The 23,894-nt window shown below is 36.2% G+C and overlaps 1 protein-coding gene across 1 annotated transcript in view; it reads right to left on the bottom strand.

Moving 5' to 3' along the window:
* Positions 1-23,894, bottom strand: part of LOC310912352 (adhesion G protein-coupled receptor A3-like) — a 253,587-nt gene that overhangs the window by 203,606 nt on the left and 26,087 nt on the right. The window contains exon 2 of the mRNA XM_083866869.1: positions 8,463-8,534. Coding sequence (XP_083722995.1) covers positions 8,463-8,534 — 72 coding nt within the window. The remainder of the gene's footprint in view (positions 1-8,462; positions 8,535-23,894) is intronic.

The following is a 23,894-nucleotide window of genomic DNA, read 5'->3' on the forward strand; positions in this document are numbered from 1 at the left end:
CCTGTTGTGTTTCTGACAGTCATATTAAGAACAGCAGAAGTTTTACAATACCTGATAGAATGCTAAAACTCTCTTTGATACTGCACACTAGAACATAATGGATTCTGGTATTTAGAGAGTTTGAGGATGTTGGTTTTTTGGTTGGTGGGGGTTTTTTCTTGCTTTTAGGGAGGCAGTGTCAAAAAATACTCAGCTTTTGCACTACTAGACGTGTAACTTACCATTAGTCATAGGACAGAATAAAGACATCTATTAAGAACCACGTAATTGAAGTGAAAAGGCAATTTTTAATTAAGTTTGCTGAGTTTGACTTGAGATATTGATCCTGCCTCTGTTTCTCCTTCTCTGGTTTCTTAAAATTTCTATGCAATGATAGCACACTGGATACCCTTCTCCCAAGCAATTCATTAAAACACTACCTGCAGCAAAATTATACTTGCTTTGAAAAGCAATTCACTCCTTTACCAACAGTGAGGAACAACAGTGGCTTTTCCAAGTCCAGATGCATTATATTTTCCAGAGTTCCTTAGGTCTGCTGTTGCTTCCTGCTGCTTAGGTAACCAGGCAGGTATTTTCAACAAGCATCAATATTCTCTATTTGCACTTGTGTATTTGTGCCCATTAAGGTTTCTCCCCAGTCAGGGCAGGAATGTACATAAATGACATCACATAAGGTAGAAAAGTAAAATAATTGGCATTACACAAACATTGCTGTAGTTTTTCTTGTTTCCTCTCTCCTGACAAGCTGAGATCTCCCAGTATTACTCAATTTGGAGATAGTAAATAAGCAATACAGATAAAAAACACAGGCAGAGAGAGATCAAGTGATGAGACAAAAATTGAATGAAAATTAAAAAACCCATCTAAAATAAGACAGTCCTTGGCTTATTTTATCACTTCTCTCAAATAAAAGACTCTTCTTTCACAGATTTTCTTCTTTCAAAAGACTCTCTTGGTTAACATCAACATATAAATATTGTATTACCTAACCATTTTGCATTTGCTACAGCATGCAAAAAATTCCCTATTTAGACAAAGTCCTTTATGATTTAGAAGGACTAATTTCAAGTAAAAGACATAGAAGCCAAAAAGCTATATTTTTAATTGAATGCAATGTCTTAAATATAACATCTTCCAGAATCAGATAATGACAAAAGAAATCTGTCAATAAATAAATATGGCCAGGTAAAAATTTTGTTCAAATTAAACAGTCAGTTAGAAATAATTAGATAATTCCAGCTAATTAAGTGATATGAGAGGTTTCTCATTGTAACACTAAATTTTATATGCAATTACTAAATTTGTGGTTTTGCATGATTAACAGATATAATTCAAATATTGTAAATGTTAATGAGGAACTCTTATTTGATGCTAAAAAAACCCCTAGCAGTGAGGAACTGAAGGTATTCTAGTACTACCAGGATCATTTTAATATCTCCTTTCAATCTTGCATCAAGCTCATACCAATCTCACCAATCCATGCCATTAAAATTTTAAAATATTAAAATGGTTTTACAGAAAATGTACTTTGTAGAACAAGATCGATTTTATGGAAAAATATTCTCTTTTTTTGACGTGCATTTAATATTTTCCAATAATTCTATAATATATTACAGTCTTCATCGACAGGTACATGAAGTCAGATATTTAAACAGCACATTCATTTAAGTGAACATCTCTGTCTTCTGTCTGAACCAGAATATATCTGGCATTGTTGAGTAACATGACCAAAATTACCACAATGACAGAGAACCAAGCACCAAAGAGAGGCAAAAATCCCTGGACTGCAGCCACCACAAAGACAGACTGATGAGGAAATGCAGAAGGAGTCCCAGGATGGGTAAGGAATCTGGTTCCAACTCAGGGATATGATAAACCCACCCCCCCCCCAAAAAAAAAAAATCTTACAGTGAACCGTGACATTTACTACCAATGAAGAAATGAGATGGCTAAGGACGTGTGTGTATTAAGCTCTGAAGAATACAGTCCCATTTACTAGTTTAACACTCATTTTCTCAGTAGAAATTCCATTTCTCCATGCTCCAGGATGAGCCTTAAAAACCATTCATTTCACAAAAAGCTATTCTAATTTTAGGTGAAAAATCATTACTCTATGCATAACTATTTTCTTTCCTCTGTCTATCTGTCCACTGCCTACATTCACTGGGTTTGTCTTCCCTTCCAGTATTTGTAAAGATCTTTATCTCCTGAGTATCCCCAACACTCCAAACCAATTATCTGGAATAGACATGTCTCTGAATTAACAGGTACCTTAACTTCAGTAAATCATGAATTTTCAGAACTTTATTTTTTAAGCTCAGTGTTTACAAGTGTCTCTGTACAGACTATATTGCAGGCGAATGCACCTATCAAATAATATCAACCTGCCAGCTACATTAGCTGCATTTAGGACTGACAAAGGGAACCCTCCTGCCTCATGCAAACCCTGGCACCATCATAATTTAAAAGATAAACTCCTCATTTGACACTGAAACCAAAAGGGCGATTCAAAGTTCAATGACTGCCAAGAGGAACATGAATTGTCTTCAGTCTAGTTTAGAGTACAGGCACAAAGCACAGTCCTGCTCCTGGAGAAAAATCCTTCCCCATGACTATTCCCATCCTTCTGCATCTACCAGAATATCATCAATCACTGCAAACAGCAATGCAGTATAATGAGCTTTTGTAAACCATTACAAGCCAACACAGTAAGAAATTTTACATGGAAAGCTGCTTAGATTTCCACAGGTGTCCTAGACAAATTTCTAAAGAAGAAAAAATAATGTTTGTAGGACCTGTACTTTTGTTCTTTGAGAAAAAAGAAATAACTTGTTTGCTACCATTATCAACTGGACCTAGAGAATTTACTAAATCCATGCAGGACTTCAAATGCAAGAAAAAGTTGCAAGAAAACTTCAGATGCTTGAGAGTTTTCTTTCTCCATATTTCTCCAAATACAAAAACTAAATAAAACAGAATAGTTTTATTCATGCTATGACTATATACACAACAAACAGCCCTAAGAAACAGATTTTTAGATTGCCCTTTCCTTGGGTATCATCAAACCATTTCTCTAAACACACAGCTCAGTGGCATTTGAGGTCTCCAAGCTTATCAATTTATTTTCTGCTAAAAGTGTTTGCACAAAGTTATTGGCACCCTCCTCAGCTGCAAAATCTTCAAGGGAAAATAAAAAGCCAAAAACGTTGCACAGCTGGATCCTGGCTGTCAATCTGAAATATTATGAGTTCATAATAATCAGTATTTTTCTATTTTTACAAAAATCAAAAAAAAGAACACATATTCTGTATTTGATCTATGAAGTTTCTAACTTTAAAGATGTCATATGTGATGTGTTGAAAGTAAAATTGTTAACAGTTTCTTTGCGCATATTTCCAATCCTTTGCAGTACCTGGGAAGAACATCTGTTTCTTTTTGTGTGTGTGCACATGCACATTTCAAATGTAAGGGCAGGGGAAAAAATGAAGAGGATGGTAACTTAGAAAACATAAACTGCATGTTAAAAATGTCAAACCTTTATATTTTATCCTTCCATCACTTGAATTTTGCTAAAGAAATTCTAAATATCGTATTTTTGTAACAACTGCATAACAACACGTTTTTTTCTATGGTCTAATTTTTTATACTTGTCTTTCTAGACCTTTTCATCCCTCAAGTCAGCATGTTATTAGTTCCATTGCACACCACAACATATAGTTGCAGAATGTCCCACTAAAATCTATTGGAAGTAGCTTTTACTCAGTCTTGTCTGATAATAAGTGAGGAAGGACAACATGTGGCTGTGCAGCACTGACACGTGATTGGATCTTGATGCTACAGCAGCACTCAATAAAACTACATACAATATAAGTGAGACCTGGCTGAGTATGACTCATCTATAGCACTAAAAACATTAAAACAAAAAGTAAGCTCAATGCTAAATTCTTCAAGATACTTCAGTACTATTTTTGTCTTGAAAATGTAACAAAGCAAGTTTCTGTAAAACAGTCACTGCTGCTTATTGGTGCCTGGCATGCTTTTTCTTCTGGCTCAGCTGGGAAAAATATGTGTAATCTTGCTAAGTGATCTTTCATCCTGATTTCCCAAGGAAACTGCTTATGCAACCATGGTCTGTTTGTGTATGTTTCTTTATTTTTATTTGCTGGTTCCCTCCCAATAGCTCCTGAACCCGTTAGAGGTTCAGGCACTGGGACAAAGGAGCAACAGTCTCAGAGGTATAATGCTCCCATAAACGTAATATAAAAGTGCATTTGGTTATGAAAGAGAAAGAGTGACTTCACACACCCACTTCTGAAAACCCCAAGCACAGGATCAATCCTACAGCACCAGGAGCCCACAGCAGGGAAGCCAGGGCAGGTTTCCCCAGGGAGGGTTAACGTGGGGGGACAGCTCAGGGCTCTGGGGGCAGCTGTGGTGCAGTGCCTGCTGTGCAAAGTTAGAAAATTAGCAGTGTGGATAATAGTGAAATACATATTGTTTGGTGCCAGCTGGCACCAGGATGAGGGCAAAAGATTTATTTTCCTAGTTTGGATCTTGGCTTTAGGTCCAGCACAGCTGGAGCACCTGGCCCAGTCACCTTGGCCTTGGTTCCCAGAAGCATTCCATGGACTATGGCTGGCCAAATATCCTCAGGCAGAAAAAGTCCTGTCACAGCTGGCACTAATACATCACTTTGCTGCACACTGAGGGGGGTGGCAGCATCCATACCACATACTGCCACGATAAGGCATCTGCAAGTAACTCGGTAACCTGCACTAGCCTGTGATTCTTTGGGTAACAGCATGCTTAACCCCATGCCCAGAAAATAAAAATAAATAAATAAAAATAATTCTTAAGGAAGGAAACTGTCACAGATTTATCCATGTGATACATTGTTCTGACTTATGCAATAATTGTACCTTCCAATTACAGAGACAATTCAGTTGTTCAGATTCCTACAAATATTTTACTAAAAGAGAGTTTTCTGATTGCTGAGACTTACTTGAAAGGGCCACCTCACTCTTTCATGGCTTGGAAAGCCCAGCTTGCCTTTCTTTTATGGTACCCAGAGCAGAGGAGAAACTTATTGAAATGTCTGTGATAACTCCTGCTGTTCTGGGAAGGCAGAGCACTGACTGCAGACAGGGAAGGCACCGAAACTGAAATCATTACAAGCTGTCAAGTCTGCCCTGAGCTTCAGATTCAAACTGAATTCTCAGCCTCCTGAATGTGAAGCCAGCCATCTCCACAGGGTGTATCACAGAAATGAGTTCAAGGTGTGCATTCTCATTTAAAGAATTTATAGCCTGTAGATCTCTTCTGGTTAAATTCCACACAGCTCTTCATATTTTAACAAACAGTTCCTTTACCATGCTTGCTTCAAAAAAAGGTTATTTACATTCTTACCTACACTTTTGATTTTATTTCAACTCAAGGACCATATAACTGGACAGCATATAATATCTAAGTGTACAAAAAACTTTTATTCTCTCACAGTATTTATGATCTTCACTTCGTTATGCCTCTTGTTAGTCCTACAGCACAAGCTCAGGGGCTCAGAGGCACATCATGATCCAGATGCCATGTCACACTTGTGAGCCAAACCAGCACATGGCAGTAATTCTTAATTTCAGAAAACTGTAACTGTGGAGAGGGATTGCCACCTCTACAGATCCCTCACAAGTCACTGTTCATATACATACATAAAACTGAAAGCGTATCTTTGTGAGGCAGTGCTTTTCAAAGCACTTTTACAAAATGCCCAGAAAAGATATTAGTATTTCATACATGTATTTTGATCACTATTTTTACTAGGCATTATTACATGTCATTTTTTAATATTAATGGATTATTATTAAATATAGTTATCTATCTATCAAATTATTAAACAGGAAGTAACTGCATCCCCAAATACGTTTTTCTCTGGTTTGTTGGCTCTATCTCCTGAAAATCTAGTATCAGGTTTCCTATAACAGCAAAACAGTTCAAGAAAATCTGAAATGGTAACCTTGTTATTGTTATGTTATGGTTGAAAAAACCAGCAATTTTCTAAAAAGCATTTTGAAAAAAATAATAATTTCATGTAAAATATTAGAATTCAATTTTGTCTTACTCTTAGAACGGACAGTTAAAGGGTAAATAACTCTTCTTGATTTGCTTGATAGAATGAGAGTCCCACTTTGAGACAATTGCTCAGTGAGGGACCTCACTTGTGCAACTCTTGAGAAATAACCAGAACCTGAGAAGACTGACACTACTGTAATCCAATTCCTGTTGTGACATACATTGAAAAACAAAATAATAGGAGAAAAGTTGTCACTCGCTTATTGAGTAGGGCTTCAAACCATTCTTTACTCAAAAAGAGGGTTTAAGCACTCTAGAATATACAAGTCATTCAATTCCACCTGAAATTTTACTTCTCTAATCTTATCCAGTTTGACATTGAATGATTCCACTTTCCATGTAAGCTTACACTCCTCTAGCTCATGATCTCATAGTAACAGAAAAAAAATTTAAAATACTGACTTACATGATTCTTTCCTCACTGGCATTCACATTACTTTTTTGTCTGAACGGGACCACAAGCAGTGCAAAGCCAAATTAAATGAGTAATCCTTAACTCCAGCACAGCCGTGTTCCTAAGCCCCTAATCTTGTAAACTTGACATCATTTTAAAGAAAGCTGGATTTTCCTGCTGCAGTACTTCCTTTCAGGCAACGAATGAAAGTTTTTGTTCCATTTTGATAAGTCACGAATATCAACAGCAGTTGCTGCCACAGTTCTCCATCTTGAGCACCTGAAGTACTGCTCTGAATTAGGTTCTGTTAAAAAGGCAAAGCCGGGGAAACCTTTGTCCAAGAGCTAGGAGCACTCATCCAGCTGCAATTCATTCACACTCACCTCCTGGTAGACTATTCCAGCTGTTCTCACCCCTCCAGCTGAAACTGGGATTTCACAGATATTGATAAGAAGCATATGGGGCCAGAGTGGCCCCAAATGAAACAGAAACAGAGCAATGAACAATGAATCATGAGAATGTCATCACTTGAATTCCACTCTTCGATTGACGGACCACTCATGGGTTGTGTATTAACACCACAGCCAAACAGATTTATAAACAGAGGAGATGATACTCATTTTATCTGTACTGTTTTGAAATATCAGCACAGGAAAATGAAATGGTTTAGACTGTGATGGTACTTGAGGCTACACATATAAGACACTTTTTCTGTTTTCTCACTGTTCTTAGTTTTGTTCATAATGTCTTTTCAGGTTGAAGTATTTCTCTCACTAGTCAACTAAGAAATTCTTAAAAGTTATATGCTCAGTATAATTCCCTAATGTAAATTAAACCTTAAAAAAAACTCAGAGGAAACATTTTCCTTTATTTCTAAACACTACATTACTTCATTTACTTACATTACATGACAATTTAATTTACTAATTTGTCTTCTTGCAATAAATTTGTAATTTTATTTTGTGTTCTAAATTGTGTTATCTAAAATGTTTGTAGACTTCTTTACAGTTAGTAAATAATACATCACTCTCCATTCCATGCTACTTAATATTCCATATAATTTAATACATTAATATTTAACATTAAAGAAAGTATTTGATACAACTATAACTATATGCAGAGAAAAATCTAATGTTACTTAGCATAAATGTTCTGACAGTCACTTTACCCAAATCCTTCAAGGTGCTTAAGGGATTGCTTTAGACCTTGAAATAAGTTGTTTATTTTTAAACCACATTTAGGATACTCAAAAAATCTCAGTATGGTATACTTCCCCACTTTATTCCACAACCATAAACAGCATGCATATCACACACATCTAGAGTAAAAATACTGAGGTTGATTTGAATACATAATTTCTTTGCATATGGAAATATTCACACCACACAGAATACATTCATGCATTTGTGAATATAGCAACAACTTTATATCAACAGTTCTACATAATAAAACTACTGTTACAAATCAATATGAAAGTCATTTAGCTTGGAGCCATGGAGCTTTATCGAAGTCATTGTTTGCTCCTGTGATAAATGCTGTCCAATTTGTTAATATTAAAATTCAAATATAGAAAAAATTAAAATTGGTATAGATCTAAAATAGAAGTATTGGAGAGCAACGAGTTAAATAACCCAAACGCCATGTCAGGTATATTAGTGTTACCATTACATACAGCAGTCTTCACTGTGATAGTGTACATAGTGTAGTACAAGGCTTTGACTGGATGTTTATTTTAGTTCCAAATTGATGGCAGTGCTTTCCTGTATGTTCCACGTCCATCCCCATGCACTCATTTTTATGCTGTTTCTTAACCTGATGACTGCCTAGAAACTCTACTGTGCAGTACAGTTCAGAACGTCTCAACTTCATTATCTGATGTTTGTTTCTACATTTGAAGTACAAAGACTTTTAATTGAAGGTGGAGTGAGGCTGATCAGTTACTCACAGTCTCTCCAGGGATCTCAGCCCGAAGAAAGAGCCATTCTTCAACCACAAGATCTTGTTGTTACTCAGAATCCTACAAGAAATCAGGAAATAATCTGGTTAATAGAACATGATAATTCCACTGGTCTACAACATATAATTATAGTAAGTGACTGCTCAGTAAAATACTAATCACAAAATTCACTGCCGCATTTGCATTTTCCCATCATAGCCGTAAATAAAGATTACCATTTCCTGAAGTGCATAGTTTCTTCTTTATTAAATAAAAGCATAGTCAAGAAATATGTCAAGAAATTAATTTTGACTCCAGCTTGAAAATTCTAACACTGCTCAATGCCCACACTTTACTAATAGATTCTAAATTACCACTAAGGTACTTGTTGGGCTTCTCAGTCTGTAAAAAGGCTGGTAAAGCTAAAGACAGGTTAAAAACTGTTCCAGTAGATAAGAGGACAATAAAATCACTTTGCTTTGCAGTGGCTGCTGCAGCAGGGAGGTACAAGCCATCATACCATGGATAGCTCACATATAGAAAGTATTTAATTTTCTATAGGAGAGACAAACAATAACAGACAAGTCCAAAACTGTTTTCCAGTTGCAATCTCTGCATAGTAGATATTCAGTAATTAAGCTATAAGACCATCAAGCACCACCACAATCACACACTTGCAAACTGGCCCTGCACATAGGCCATTGAAAAAGTTGTTTATTCTTCCTCTGTATGTTAATGTACTGTGCATTTCACAAGTGATCTTTCTAGTTTAGTGATTTTTCCATCACCGTATGTTCCCAGCTATTTCAGAAGCAATACACCATGAACATGCATTTGTTCTGATGATGTTACCCCTTAAAAACTTTGCAATATGTAAAAAAAATGGTTTGTTTTAGAAGCTGGAGAAATTGGGTTTTCAATCTAATGATTATGCAATGTGCATAAGAAACATTTGTCTCTGAAAAAATCTTATTCCAACTGCCTGAGAAATGAGTCTTTTGATGCAACATTTACAATAAATTGTAGTGCTCTAGTGCACAAAAATACATTTCAAAATAAGACACACAGCTTGCAATATGATAGAAAGTATACAAAAAAAATCAAAAGAAATTTTATACTCTTAACTAGCAAACTTGAGATTTTTAGATAATTTTTTTATTTTTGTAACAGTTTTAAACAATCTGTTACACAAGACAAGATAGTCCTGCTCTTAGCATTTGCCGTTGTACATGAACAGTACGTTCTTTGCCCCAACACACACCTACACATAAAATCTCAAGTCTAGGTACAAATGTAACAACACTGACCCACAGGAAAACAAAAAATAATTATTAAAGTAGCAAAGTTAAAATACTGCCGTCTTAGTAAGAGCTGGAGATTTCTGCAGATCTAAAATTAACAAATAAATGTATATTTTGATGTGAGTTGATGGCCCACTGTGGGCCATCTACATGGCGAACAGAGTTGCTCAGACCTGACCTGTACTTTACTACAGTTTGCTGCTTGCCAATGCACTTGTGCAGCAGCATCACTCCTCACCCAGAACCAGACAGTGTCACCCTCAAGTGCCAATCTGGCATTGATGATGATCCATACACGCACGCATATGAAAGTATACAGAAGCCTAAGTTTGCAACAAAAAAAAAAAAAAAAAAGTATGTTCCAATATACACACAGTCGTTCCAATATACACACAGTCTATTTCCACCAATAAAGAAACCCCACATCTCGCAAGTTCCTCCTCATACTTCTCAGATTAAAAATATGTATGACAATACATATTTATCTAGTTTAGCAACTCTTATTTACCATTTTAGGAATACACTTCAGCAGTGACATGATGAAAGACTTGTTTAAAATTCAAAACTTCCAAACTAGAAAATTTAAATACATAAAATGCTCTAGTGTTTTATTTTCAATGTTCTATTACTTTATTCTTTTATTCAACTTGACTTCTGAGGCTGCACAGAACTTTAGTCAGTCAAGAAAAAATGAAGACCCAAAATTAAAACAGGCTAGGCTTGAAAAGACTAACATAAATTCCACTTTATATTGGGTCATTTTTTTAATATGCGGTGAGATACCATCTTAGAGGTCTGTTACAATTACATTAGCTACAAACATTATATTTGGACCACTCTGCATAGCCTAATTTGCAGCTATGTGCACTTCAAAACTCACGGCCAGCTTGGATACATGTACTTCTGTTTTTAAAATATTTTCATTGTGCCAATTTGTTTTTCCGGCCTTCTATTCGTCCTGCCCAGAGGGCAGTCTGAACTTTGCTGGCACTCCATGAAAATGCAGCTCAAGTCAGGGGGTCTCCTACTCTGCCTCCATGTCCTGTTCTGTACAGCCCTACATGCCTAGATTGAAACCAGCATCATTAACCCACATAAAACAAACTCCTATTAATTAAAGAGAACTATGAAACTAGTAATAAATCACAAGATTAAGCAGATCATTTAGTTCATAAATTGAATACTCAGTAAACACAGCTCATGATTCTTCAACACTGCTATCTCATACGGTTTTGTGAAAGACAAACTGAATCTTGAAAAATAGGACACTACAAAATTAAAAATAAAATAAACCAACAAATCTTATCTATGTAGATTTGAGTTTCTAAATGAAACCCTTCAAATTTTTATACCAGAGTTTCACAGAGACTTTCACACAGAGATCAGGTTTCAAAAATTAAGTTTCCTTCAGGGTTTCCTCTTCTCTACAATGCCAACTTAAATTCAGGTTTTATAAACAAAGTAATATGGGTATCATAGTTAAAATATGATTCTTTTTCTGTTCAGAAATGCAGCTTTAGAGAATCCTAACATTCCAGTATGATCCCTAAGGAAAACAACATCCCCTCTAACAATTCATGCAAGTATTTTCATTCAGCTGAGTGGTACTGCTACGTGGGAAGAATCCACCTGTTTTTAATTAATTTTGTAATTTTAGTGATGTACAAGAACTTGCAACAGGCTGTTATCAAGAAGGATTTGGTTTGCACTGAAGATCAATTCTGTGAATAAAATGAACAAATTCACTGGCAAACATAAATCACACAATTTTTCATGCAGTAATGAATAACTCAGTAAACTTTTGATACAACTCATAACATCCTTCCCTTCTGAGAATATTCACTGTGGGGATGAGAATGGAATGGAGGAAAGTTTTGCTTACAATGTTGAAAATCTTAATAGAGAAATAAGGCTTAACTACAGACAATGAAAAATCATTTAAAATACTCTAGGCAGGAAAAACTGTGGCTCTTACTCCTGATGCTGAAATTACACTGAATAATTTTTGTACATTATTTCTTTAGACATGTAACAGAATGGACATGAAATGTGTCAAGTATGGCCAACACAGGTAAGTTTCTCTTTTCCCTCAAATACAGTCATCTGCTTACAGGAAAATGCTTCTAATCAAAGACCTGCAGAAATTTTTGCAGTGATGTGCATCCTTTTCTTGTACTTACAGATGCAATGGTTTGGTGAATAAGTACATGAAAAAAAGTGTTATTCGTGTATTTTATTTTGGAAAGCTAATAACAACATTATAACTGCCAAATCCAACAGAAACTGACTCACTTATTCTAATCAAACTTCAAATAGAGGTTGCATTTTTAAAAAATAAACTAGCACCATGCACCCATGGGAATAAGTACTTCTCACATTTTATCTATCCATAGCATTTTCACTTGGTTGCTTTTTGGGATTTTTTTTTCCTGATGTGCTAGTGAATCACAGTGATGAATTTCACTATACACTGCAACTAGGCTGCTGGTTTAAATAATTATCAGTTCCTAGCAATGTGCTAAGAATCTCACATTTAAAATATTTTATTCCAGCAGAAGAAACATTATGAAAATGAGCACACTTTATTTCAATGAATGTATTTTCCAAAATCCATCAAAATTCACTTAGGTTTTTTGTTTGTTTGTTTGTTTGGGTTAGGTTTTGGGGGGGTTTTGGGTTGGTTGATTGGTCTGTTTGGGGTTTGGTTTTTTTGGTGGTGGCAGTGGTTTTCTGTTTATTTTTTGGTTTCATTAAGGAAGAAGTTTCCCAGAGAAGCCTTCTAATAAGTACGTATTTTAAAGTCCAGTTTGCAAACTGTCTTCGTACAATATATTAATGATTAAAGCCCAAGTAACTGAAAAGTCCAATTAAGGTACTTTCAGTCCCAGATCTGATGGGATACAACTGAAATAGTGCTGGGGAGCAATTTACTTGTCGGTTCCACTCTGCTGATCAGACGTGTTACGAACCATTTAAAATCTAATGTCTCTTCTATTCCTTCTCCCAAGGCACTCTGGGGGACAGTTTACCCCAGGGAGGCTGTTCAGAAGATACTAACACAGGTCTGTCTTTTCCTGGCCCTGTGGAGCCCTCCATCACTGTTCCAAGCCCTGAAGGGATATCAAACACCCTCTCTTGACTTGCACTGACATCCTAAAGCACTTAATCCATGCACGTAGTTCCATGGCACAAATGTACTTCCCTGGTGGGCTGCAGCACAGGCTGAACACGATTTCATTCACCCTGCACTGGAAACAAACCAACCAACCAACCTCACTTATATACCAAGACCAAAATCCTGCCAAGGAGATACTAACAGTGGAGAAGCATGGACAGCTGATGAGCCATTGCTTCCACTCTCTCCTGGATGCCCTTCCTTTAAAGTACAGACACACCTAAAAGAATAAATTGTTGTAATGGAAAAAAGTCATTCCTCTGATTTTCTTTCAGATTCCTCCATTTGAATTAAACAAGCCACAAATCACAGTTTGCTTTAACTGATGCTGTGATTTTTGGTTTTGTGAAACCATTGAAAGTACAGGGTGATGTGACTCTGTGCAACAAGTATAAAACATGCCCAGCATAAGAGAACTCACTATAGTATTTAAAAGGAATCAAATGAAGAGCTCTCAATCATATTGCAAACAAACTTCAACTTCCTATAACCCCTCAGAGAGAAGGAATCTTTTTAGTAAGCCTCCAGAGTCAATGACATTACAGAGTAAACAAATTCCACAGCTGAGGCTTCTTCAGTGGGATGGTGCTGCATCCCACCCAGTAAAGCCTGTGAGCTCACAGAGCAGTGCACCCACACAGAAAGCACAGCTCAGATAACCAAATCTGTGGAGTACAAGACATTTAGATGAAGACTGCTATTCCCAAATGCATAGTGAACACAGAAGGAAGCGTGACCCATTAATGAAAATATGTATTTCCTCTGATAACACAGACAGGGGAAAATACACAAAAACCACAAGCAAAAAACTCCCACCCAGACTTCATGAAAAATCAGTAAAATGTCAACTTTCACCTGATTTTCTGCTGAGCAGCCCAAGAGCTGGTACAGATCAAACTTGACCCAGACCTGTATCTAGGCTGATAGACCATGTCTACAAAATTGAAATCTCCAGAATCCTTTCTTTTAATCCCACTCACTGAGCACAGCTGAAGGGACACTCAAGCGCTACAGGAAACACCAACCAGACCCCCAACCACACCTGCCCCTGCTGTGCATCTCCTCTTCATCCCTGCTCAGTTTTCCACTTCTCAAGCAGAAAGGTGAGCTTAGGCAGACATCCAGGAAAATTTGAAAAAAGACAGAAAACCTGATCCACTGAGATTGTACACCTGGAACAACCCTGTTGGGGTTCTGTTCAGAAATTGTGTTTAGAGTTCTGCAGTTTCTCTTACATACCAACTTAATATCAAGCAACTCAAAGTATTGTTTATTTGAAAATAACAATTTAAGTACAAATAGTAGTTAATCATTTTTCATGGAAGCCTGATAACAGCTGACACATTGCAGTTTAAGATGTTTGTTCTCTTTATATGTGGTATGTGGTTAGATACAAAGGGAGTGTAAGCAGACATCCTGTGAAATTCCCTGAAATGCTGGTATGGAAAAATGAATTTGATTTCTTTAGAGTATCAGAATAAGACTGGAATGATTTGTATTGAAATCCTACAGTGTAAAACAAAAACCAAACTTTTTCTAAACTTTTTTTAACGTTTTAAAATCCTTCTTGGAAAACCAGACTATTGTTTATTCCCCACAACATCCATAATTCATTGAGAGCTGCACCACAGAAACAAATTAAGGAGTTTGCCCACAAACATGGCAGAAATAAAAAAAATAAATTTAATAAAGGATACTTGCCTTTTTTTGCCACACATGGAGAGATACTTGGAGCTATAATAAAATACAGGTACTAATTGCACTTTTTTCTGCCCCTCTCCAAACGGAAAACCACAGCTGAGCTACTACCCAGGACTACAACAGATAATGTTAGAACTATACAGACAGACTAAGAGGGAAGTCACAGAACAATAACAAAACTGATTGAACAAGTGAAAAGAGAAAAAGGACTGAAAACACTACTGACAGCTCACAAGATGAATGGGGTGTGGTGGACATCTGCACAGTCTGATACCTAAACACAAGGAAGGAGAAGTTGTAAAGATACAGGGAGTATTTATTAAATTATTATATATCAGTATCTGTGTCCAGTATTCATAGTGTCTCCCTCTCCTTCTGACTTTGAGAACATTGAAAAATTTTAAAAGAGCATAAAGCTAAATTATCAGAAGAGTAAAGATGCATATAATGCCTAAAGTGATACCTCTCCTCCTGAAGGGGACTGTGGCCCATTGTATAGTCTTTTCAAACTAAACGAAGTGTGTGGTCAGCAATGTTAAAAAGAATCATACCAAAATCCTGTAGAAAGCAATAAAACCTAGTCTCTCAGCACCTCCAATTCCAGCTGGTTTTATCATTTAGGTAATTAGTTATTTAAATGAAAGTCCTTACAAAAGTGCAAATTAATGATAATAATCTTTCATAAATTTAAAGAATGTGGGAGAAACTGTAGCATGGAAACAAAATATTGCTTTTGTGGAAAACCAGTGTTCAACAGTTCCATTTTCAGTAATTTAAAGTATAAGCAAAACTCCTATTTTTTGTCTTTGGTGTTCATGCTGGTGGCTTTTCATCAAGAGTCCTCTTGGATGATATAAGGGACTGCTAGGTCACATTCAAAATACCAGACCCAGAGAGTTCTCATATTAATTACCACATCAACTGATTTAATTAGGTAAAATCATATTCAAGAGCCTTTTTATTTTAAGCAACATCACAATTGAAACAGAAAAACAAAATCTTATCATCACTAGCAGGACACACAACTCATTCTCTCCCTAATACTGGTTTAGGGGTATTAATGTATCAACAAAAGGAAGCAGCAAGGTCACTCTCAAATAGAAATTTTAATATGATTTCCTAACAGTGGGGGAGTTAAAGAGTTTTCAGCTTTTGAACAAGCCCACTCCACTACAGAATGATATTAATTAACTGAACAGGACAAGAAGCAGTAGGAATCAAAGCATTACTAATAGGACTGCTAGTACTTCTGAAAAGAAATGTGCTTGTCTATTTTATGACTTTTGTCAAGCACTAGAGAAATCCTGAACTAGATGATCCTATTAAGTAAAACTCTTTATTTCCCACAAGAACTTGAGGTCTAAAGGTTATTTCTAAAGATCAGTGAACACCCAAAGTGTTATACAGGATTCTGTGCTCCAAGTTTAATCAATTGTATTCAAGAAAGTCAGCACCTGGAAAACTTACATCATGAGTGGATGATTGTAGAAAAAGATTTGACAATAGCAATATAGCACTGGAATTGAAAACCATAATTATGCAGTGATATTTCCTAAAATCACATAATATTGAACTGAACATAATATACGAGGATATTAAAAAAATGTGATAAATCATTACTATTTTACTACAACATGGACACTTATAACACCATTCAGCTGTCTAGATAAATCTTGCTTTTACAAGATTTGAACTGGAGTGCATGTAATATTTTTAAATGTTAGTTTAAAAAACCCCACATGATCTGTTGATAACACAGCATTTTCATTACATCTTTTGAAGAGAGAACTTTAAGTGAACTTTTGGACTATATCACTATACTCACCACATGTATGGTCTTTACCTGACAGTTCTGCGTGTTTAACTTCCTGTGGTGGGTCTTACGGAATCTAGCAGAATTATTTACATGAATTAAATTTGTCACGTGCATTAGTTTTTGAAGATCAGAGATGCTATTGTCAACATTTTCTTTGGAGAAAGAGAGGAATCGTTCAAAGCTCTCTCTACAATGAAAAGGAAATCCTTATGTCTGAACTTGCAATAAAACACTATTTCTAAAAGCATATGTAGCTAACTGGTGACTGCATGGGTCTGCATGCCCCGGTGTTCTTGCTTTTGCCTTTGACTCACTGCACATCCTTCTATCAGTATGTATTTAAAACCCATTTTTAGGGGGGGAAAAAAGAGATTCCTACAGAATATTAAAAAATTTAAAAGTTCCCCATTGAGTAAGCCTGTGCAATATGCAAATAGATTTAACAACATGATTGTTTACAGGAGGATTAGCTTTTGACACACTTTTCATTCAACTCAGTTGACATTGTGGGAAGATTACATTCTTCTGTTTCTTTCTCATTCACACTTTTATACAATTCACCAACAGCAATGGTGCAAACACCACCAGCAGTTGCAGAGCAGATGAGAGAACAATGCACTGGAAAATCACACAGATTGAGCATTTCAGTGTGCTCAGCACCAACGAGACAGACAAGAGCTGGCAAACACAACACAAATTTTTACACTCATTGCAGTGGGAACAGGAAGTTCATGTAGGTTCCCCACTTCAACATGGTTTCTGCAAGTGTTTTACCACAGTGATCCACAGCAATGTCAGCATAACCATCCCTCTCTCCTGGGCTTACACCCCACTGCTCAGCCAAGTGATCACAAGCACCCCAAAATGCCTTACAGCTCTACAGGTGGGTCAGACCTGTTTTTTACACTACATACAATACAGTCAGGAGGCTTTGTTCTACAAATAAATTTTGAATTTTTAAGTTTAGGAACTTTAACAAGATTACCAAATAAATGATTGACATTCAATTTAAAATTTTATAAGAAAGAATTCACCTTTCCTAATTTAGATTTTATTGTAAATTACTTCTAAGTCACTTTGTAAAAAGAGTAAAATTTTCTGAGTCACCATTCCTTTTTTATTACACTTCTTACATTACCTATTGTTTCCTTTGTAAGATCTTTTCAGCACTTTTCTTATTCAGCTCACTGCTCTTTTAAACCCTGAAACATTTTGCTTTCCCCAGTTTTGCTAATCTTTTATGTATTTCTAAAAAAGCATTATAAAGTTTCCACATTATTTCTGAAAACTATACTCAGAATTGTCTTCAAAATACTCATGTCTCTCAGCTTCTAAAACAGTTAAGCAGTATATAAACCCAGAAAAATACTGAAAAGTTTCCATTGTAACAATTTAGTTTGTTTTTCCCACAAATTGGTTTGTTGTTTTTATGTTTACAGCTTAACTTACAAGTTCTGCTGGTACTGTAATTGTATTCTGTAAAAGAGCTATCTGCAGTAATATTTTTTTAAATGACAATGTATACCTTCTGATAATTCAATGAAATAAAGAACTCATTGTGCATCCTTTGGGTAATATATATGAAAACTAAAAGCCTGGTCTGGCATCATTAAATAATTCCTAGCTGAATTTGAAAAGAAAATCTTTTCCCATAAGGATATATTTAAAGAGCTAGATTAGGAAATCTAAATTGTTTCTTCTATTTTGCTTCAACCAGTAAGATTCAATGTCAGAATGCTCCTCAGCATTCCATTTGATGTCAAAGAGTGAGAGGAGCAGAGTTTTAGCTGCTAATGAGCGACAAAGAAGTTTTTCTAAGGCACTTCAGACAGCTACAGATACACATTCTAGCAGAGTGAACTGCCCAAAGTTTTAAACAGCCAGTGATTATTCTTATTTAATTCAAAGGGCAAATGAACACAAAACAATGTACACAAGTCCATCACGCAAGTTTATAGTTCTTTTTGGAGGTGCTTCAAGTCTGTGAAATGGTTTGAAAAAAAAGCCCAGATTTGGGTTAGCGTCCATTTGAGGGAGAAAATGCAGGATGACAGATAATTTGATTCTCCCAATCATCCAGATTGGAAGGGACCTCCAGGGGTTATCTAGGCCCATCTCCTGCCTAAAGCAGACCCAGGTCAATCAGAGAACTGCTCAGTGGTAAAATAGTGACACTTTTGGGTAATTGTGTGATCCACAATTGTGTGGTACAATTTTGTATATTGTGTAACCCACAATAGCTGTTGTGGATTATTTTGGCCTCAAGCACTATTTATAAAGTGGACTACAATAGACTGAACAATTCTTAAAAATTTGAAATTTAGACACCACAGAAGTCATCTGCTCTAAACTTACTGCCCCTTCCATTTATGCAAGGGAATTGTCACAGTAAGTGTTAGACTGAGGAACTCCAAACATGAGGATGTAGACCTTCAGCCTTTTCAGCATCTTCTTCTGCTTTTCCCAACATGGGTTCCTAACTAGACAATTAATAATTAATTACAGTAAGCAGAAGACTCCACTTACTTGGTTGAAAGTACTAATTATAAGCCTAAGCAATATCCTCATGTCTTATCACTCAGAGATTTTGCACTGGTGAAGGGTAATGTGGTTACCTTAAAAAAAAAAAGGCTTTAAGAAAATTCTCCTAGGACATTTGGGAAGGCAGCTTTCACCCCATGTGATGAATGTAACACAGCAATTATCTGAGTCCATCTACCTCCCAGCTTCCAAGCTAAAGTGGTCAATGACGGTCTCAGTTGTGATTTGGCTTTTTTTAATCTCAGTCTCAAATGCTTTATCTATCAGCTCAGGTACTTAAAATAATCTTCCTAAGGCTGTGTTGTTCAATATTTGATGTTCTTTCCATTTTAGCTATAGTTGCAATCTCTGAAATAAAGCTTTCAGCACAACTGTTCAAAACACTCGTATAAATAATACAAAGACACCTATCATTTGATTCAACTTGCATTACACAACTAACTTCTTCCCACCTTTCTTTGTACCTGTTTCTTTCACATTAGTCAATGTTCAGCTCACTCAACCACCTTTCGTTTGATACTTGATTGCAAATATTCAGCTTTACCTCACAGTGTGTATTTCTGCCAAATGGCTCCTAAAACATTTAGTTATACAATAACTGTAGCTGAATGCATTGCTTTTAAAATAATAAACTCTGGCAGCAATATCCACAAGGAATTCCAAAAGCCTTTGCAGGGAATCACGTCCAGAAATGATCACAGCTATGTTAAATGAAGCTTGGTTATTCCTAATGGTTTCCCAATTCATTTCTTTCAGTGGTTTTAAAAGTTTTCCTAAACTAATGATGACAGAATAATTTATTCTTTTTTTCAGAAATGTCTTCAGATCCTTGAATAAATAATGAGAGTGATAGCACCTTTCAGGGATGCCTGAAATGACATGAAAGGATAAGTAAGACCAGTTGCACTTATTTTTTTAAAAACAGAGACTGTCTTCAGAAAGAATTGAAGAAATAAAAGGCACAAAAGAAATAAAAGCAGGTTAGGAAAGAGAGTATAGCTATGAGTACTAATGAAGAAAAACAAGTAAGATAAAGATTCTCTGTTATGGTATATGTATAATTACCACGCTATTTACTAAACTGGTCTACAAGAGATACTGAACTTTTGTTCTTTAGGAAATCAGCACAACCTGCTTGAAGAACAACAACAAAAAAAGATCCTGTCTTTAAATAATTCCTAAAATAAACACCTTAGACATTCATTGTTTGGGCAAGACCCTGGTAGAGTAATGGACAGTTGGGTGCACCAATGTGGAAGATCCATCACCCATCAAAGACAAGAAAGCACAAGAAAGTACAGGGCACAACAGACAATTCTTGTAACAGCCAAAGTCAGTATGGGCACCTATCCATCTCTTTTCCATTGAAATTCCATTCTCTCATTTATAACTGCACTGCATGCAACACACGCAGTTGTTATTTCTTTGCTGCTCATACACCTATTACTTTGTGCTCACTGAGTTGACATAGGAGATGATTAATATATAAAACTTAAGACAGCAAGTTGCTAGTACAAATGTTTTGCCCTATTACTGAATTTTGACTGAAACTGTGTTACATCTTAAAGAATACCAAGTGCAGCTAGATAACAAAAAAACCCCCACAAAACAACCTATATTGGAAAAAAAAAATATACTGCAGCATACATTCTCTGGATTATCAAATAATGTTTTTACCATTAAACCTGAATATTTCAATTGTATTTTCATCAGTTTCATCCTCACACTATGTTATTACAAAGACTAAACAAAGAGTAAATATAATTTTCCTTCAAACTTTTAAATTATCTATTTCTGCTGTGTTTCTGGTATTGAAGGAAGTTAATTTTGGTGTTCCTCGCTTTTTAGGTACCTTCCTCTAAAATTTGTTTACTTACCCTCCACCAGACTGCAAGTTCTTACAAAATATCAGGAAGGCACTCATAGAAATATAGAAACTGATGCCACAAATTCGCCCCAGAAAGTGCCACAGAACAGTTAGAAGGTATCACCTCTTTACCAAGTTTTCTGAAAGCTTTGTGTACTAAACATTAGGTAAAAGCAGGAATTTTATTTCCAAAAAATAAACTATTTCAAGATGGTAACACAAACCCAAATAAATACTTTAAATATATCTCTTCATTGTAATCTTTGTATTAGGCACTTTTAGACTAAACAGGGACATTTTCATTCCAAGTCCTTCACATAAGCCAAGCAATCTGAACTGATTGCTCCTGTGCAAAATCAATTATATTCAGCATACATTAGGGAAAATATTAATAAGAATGGCTCAATGTCTTAATTATGTATGATTCTGGTCTAACCAATTTGAATATTTATGTAGAATAATAGAATACCTTAAAGCATTTCACAGTAAGATAAGCACATACTCCCCTAAGAACAATATACCTGAAGTGAAGCTTAACACATCCACACCAGTTGTCTACCTACAGCAATATTATCTAATGTGTCATGCTCTGATTTGCTTTTCCATTCATTTCAAAAATGTTTCTATACCTATAAAATGCATCTTATTACAAGATGACAACTCCGGGACTAGTTTTTGAGGGATTTGGCACTTTTTAAAGTCTCCATCTCTGAGATCTCTGGTTGTCAAATTTCTTTAAAACAAGAAGTTTCCAGACACTGCGGACACAAAACCAACAACAGAAGAAAAAAATCTGACCCAAGGCAGATGTGTACCATCCAGGCACACTAGAGGAATCCTTAAAAAAATCAGGCTTTTTTTTCCCCAAAAAACCCAGTCCTGAGTCATGACTTCTGCAATGCTTCCTTCTTACCCTTCAAAGTCTGACACTCTAAGTCCTCTGCTGTAGGAGACCCTGGAGTCCCTAAACAGAGTATTTGCCTGGCAGAGCAGGAAGCCTCACACACCCCTGCCACAGCATTTACCCCTGCAGGACACTCCATTTCCCCCTCTGGAGCCCACAGCAAACCTTTGGGATTGCCATCTATTTGGACATGGGGAAGAAGAAGTCAAGGTTCCCCAGGAGGCACAGCAGGACTCGGCACAGCCCCGTGCACACAGGATTGGAAAAGGCTGCTCATGACTGACCCCACATGCACAGGACATTCAAGCTCACCCAGAGCTCCTTCCAGGTACCAGTAAGTTGGGAGAGTAATAATTTGAGAATCTCAACAAGCAACTTCATTTTGAGTGTCCATGGCTCCCTGAAGGCTCTTTTCACAGCAAAATATTCAGACTGTCAGCCCTGAAGGACTTCTTAACTAAAAGCTATACAGTTGCTGCTGAATAATCTGATACTCAACTCAAGCATGTCTTAAGAATCCTATACAAAATAAAGAGGAAAATTGTTATCTATATGTTATTTTCACATTTCTATCTAGAAAGACTCTAGCCATAAATTTACATCATTTCATGCTAAGACATGTTTCCTTCATCAGACTAACCAGTCCTAGAGAGGGGACATGTTACCTTTCAGACACTACTGTGCAGATGGATACTCAGACATTATTTTAGGATTCAGCAGAGCCAAGATAAGTGAGATTTTAAATTGTTTTTGATGTGTCTCACATCTACAGTAATCAATGACACAACAGCTATCTTCTGTGATACATGTGCATCTGAAGATCATTATCATGCTGTATGTACTGAAAAAAAAAAATAAAAATGTTAAAGTACTACCTAAACCAGTTTCATACAGCCAAGACAAAAAGGGAACTGCAGAAAAGCAAAAGGCAGTATCTTCTGTGTATCTTCCTGTTTCATTACTACAATACACATACCAGAGGATCTATAAATATATTGTTTCTTACTCTAAAAGATATTTTCCTTGGCCAACAGAATTTTGTTAACCTTTTTTAAAGGAATGGATTTTCAGGTATTTGAAATGGCAAACTGTTTTATGAATTATGCTAAGCTTCAAAGGTTATATTTCATTGTAAAGCCTTCTCTGACTGGTTGTAGCAGAACAGAACCAAGACTGTATTTATTTTGCAATAATCTTTCTTGATAATAGCACAGGACATGAATAAATACAGAATTTCAAGCTCCCTTTGCTTCCAGTGCAAAATAAAATAGGTACTGAGAACAGTTAGATCAGAAGCAAAAGAATAATGGAAAAAAAAATTTAAACTTTCACACAGGCTTTATGACCAAAGACAAAATCCAGGGTGATCTAGCAGAAACAAAAATGAGATGAACTTCATTAGATCCCTACCACTGAAAGCTCTAATGTTCTTTGTTTTATAAAGCACATCTGAGTATTCTCTACCCTTAAAATTACACCCATTTCTCTAAGTATTATTATTCCACAGAAAGTGAACTGAAGTACCAGAAAGAGAATTATTCATGTGGCTTAGAACTTCTGGGTGAGTTGGCAACAAAATCAAATTTCCGGCGTTTCAGGCTGCAACTCTGAGCAAGCAACTCTCCCTCCCACTTCACTGATTTCAACCTGAGCATTGGGATGAATAAGATTTGCACTGCTGAGAAATACCAGGAGAACAAAAACTGTGAGCAAGACTTCGCTGAGATACGAGTCAACGTCAGACAGCTTAAGAAAATTCCAGCTGCATTGTTTAGGCAAAGCTGATTTCACCCCTAAGACTGAGCTGCTTATTAAATCACTGGGTATGAAAACCAACACACAAACATATATTAATTTTACAGATTCCACTAAATCAGTTGAATTTCAGTGAAGCACAACCACCTCACCTCTCTGGAACAGCTCTCCTGGTGTTTTTCCTGTTATTGTGAAACATGCAAAACATTAAGTCGAGCTATGAAACCCATCTGAGCAGAAGGGCAGTGCAAGCAGTGGTTCCTCCCAAGGATACCCAGTGCCCAAGGGATGGACAGGAAGGGGATCTTCTGGGCAAAGAGAGAAAACCTCCAAGCAAAGTCTGAATTCATTTTCACTGCATGCCACTACTGAACATGAAAA

Source organism: Zosterops lateralis (genome assembly GCF_965231275.1).
Source record: "Zosterops lateralis genome assembly, chromosome: 8".
Classification (NCBI taxonomy): domain Eukaryota; kingdom Metazoa; phylum Chordata; class Aves; order Passeriformes; family Zosteropidae; genus Zosterops; species Zosterops lateralis.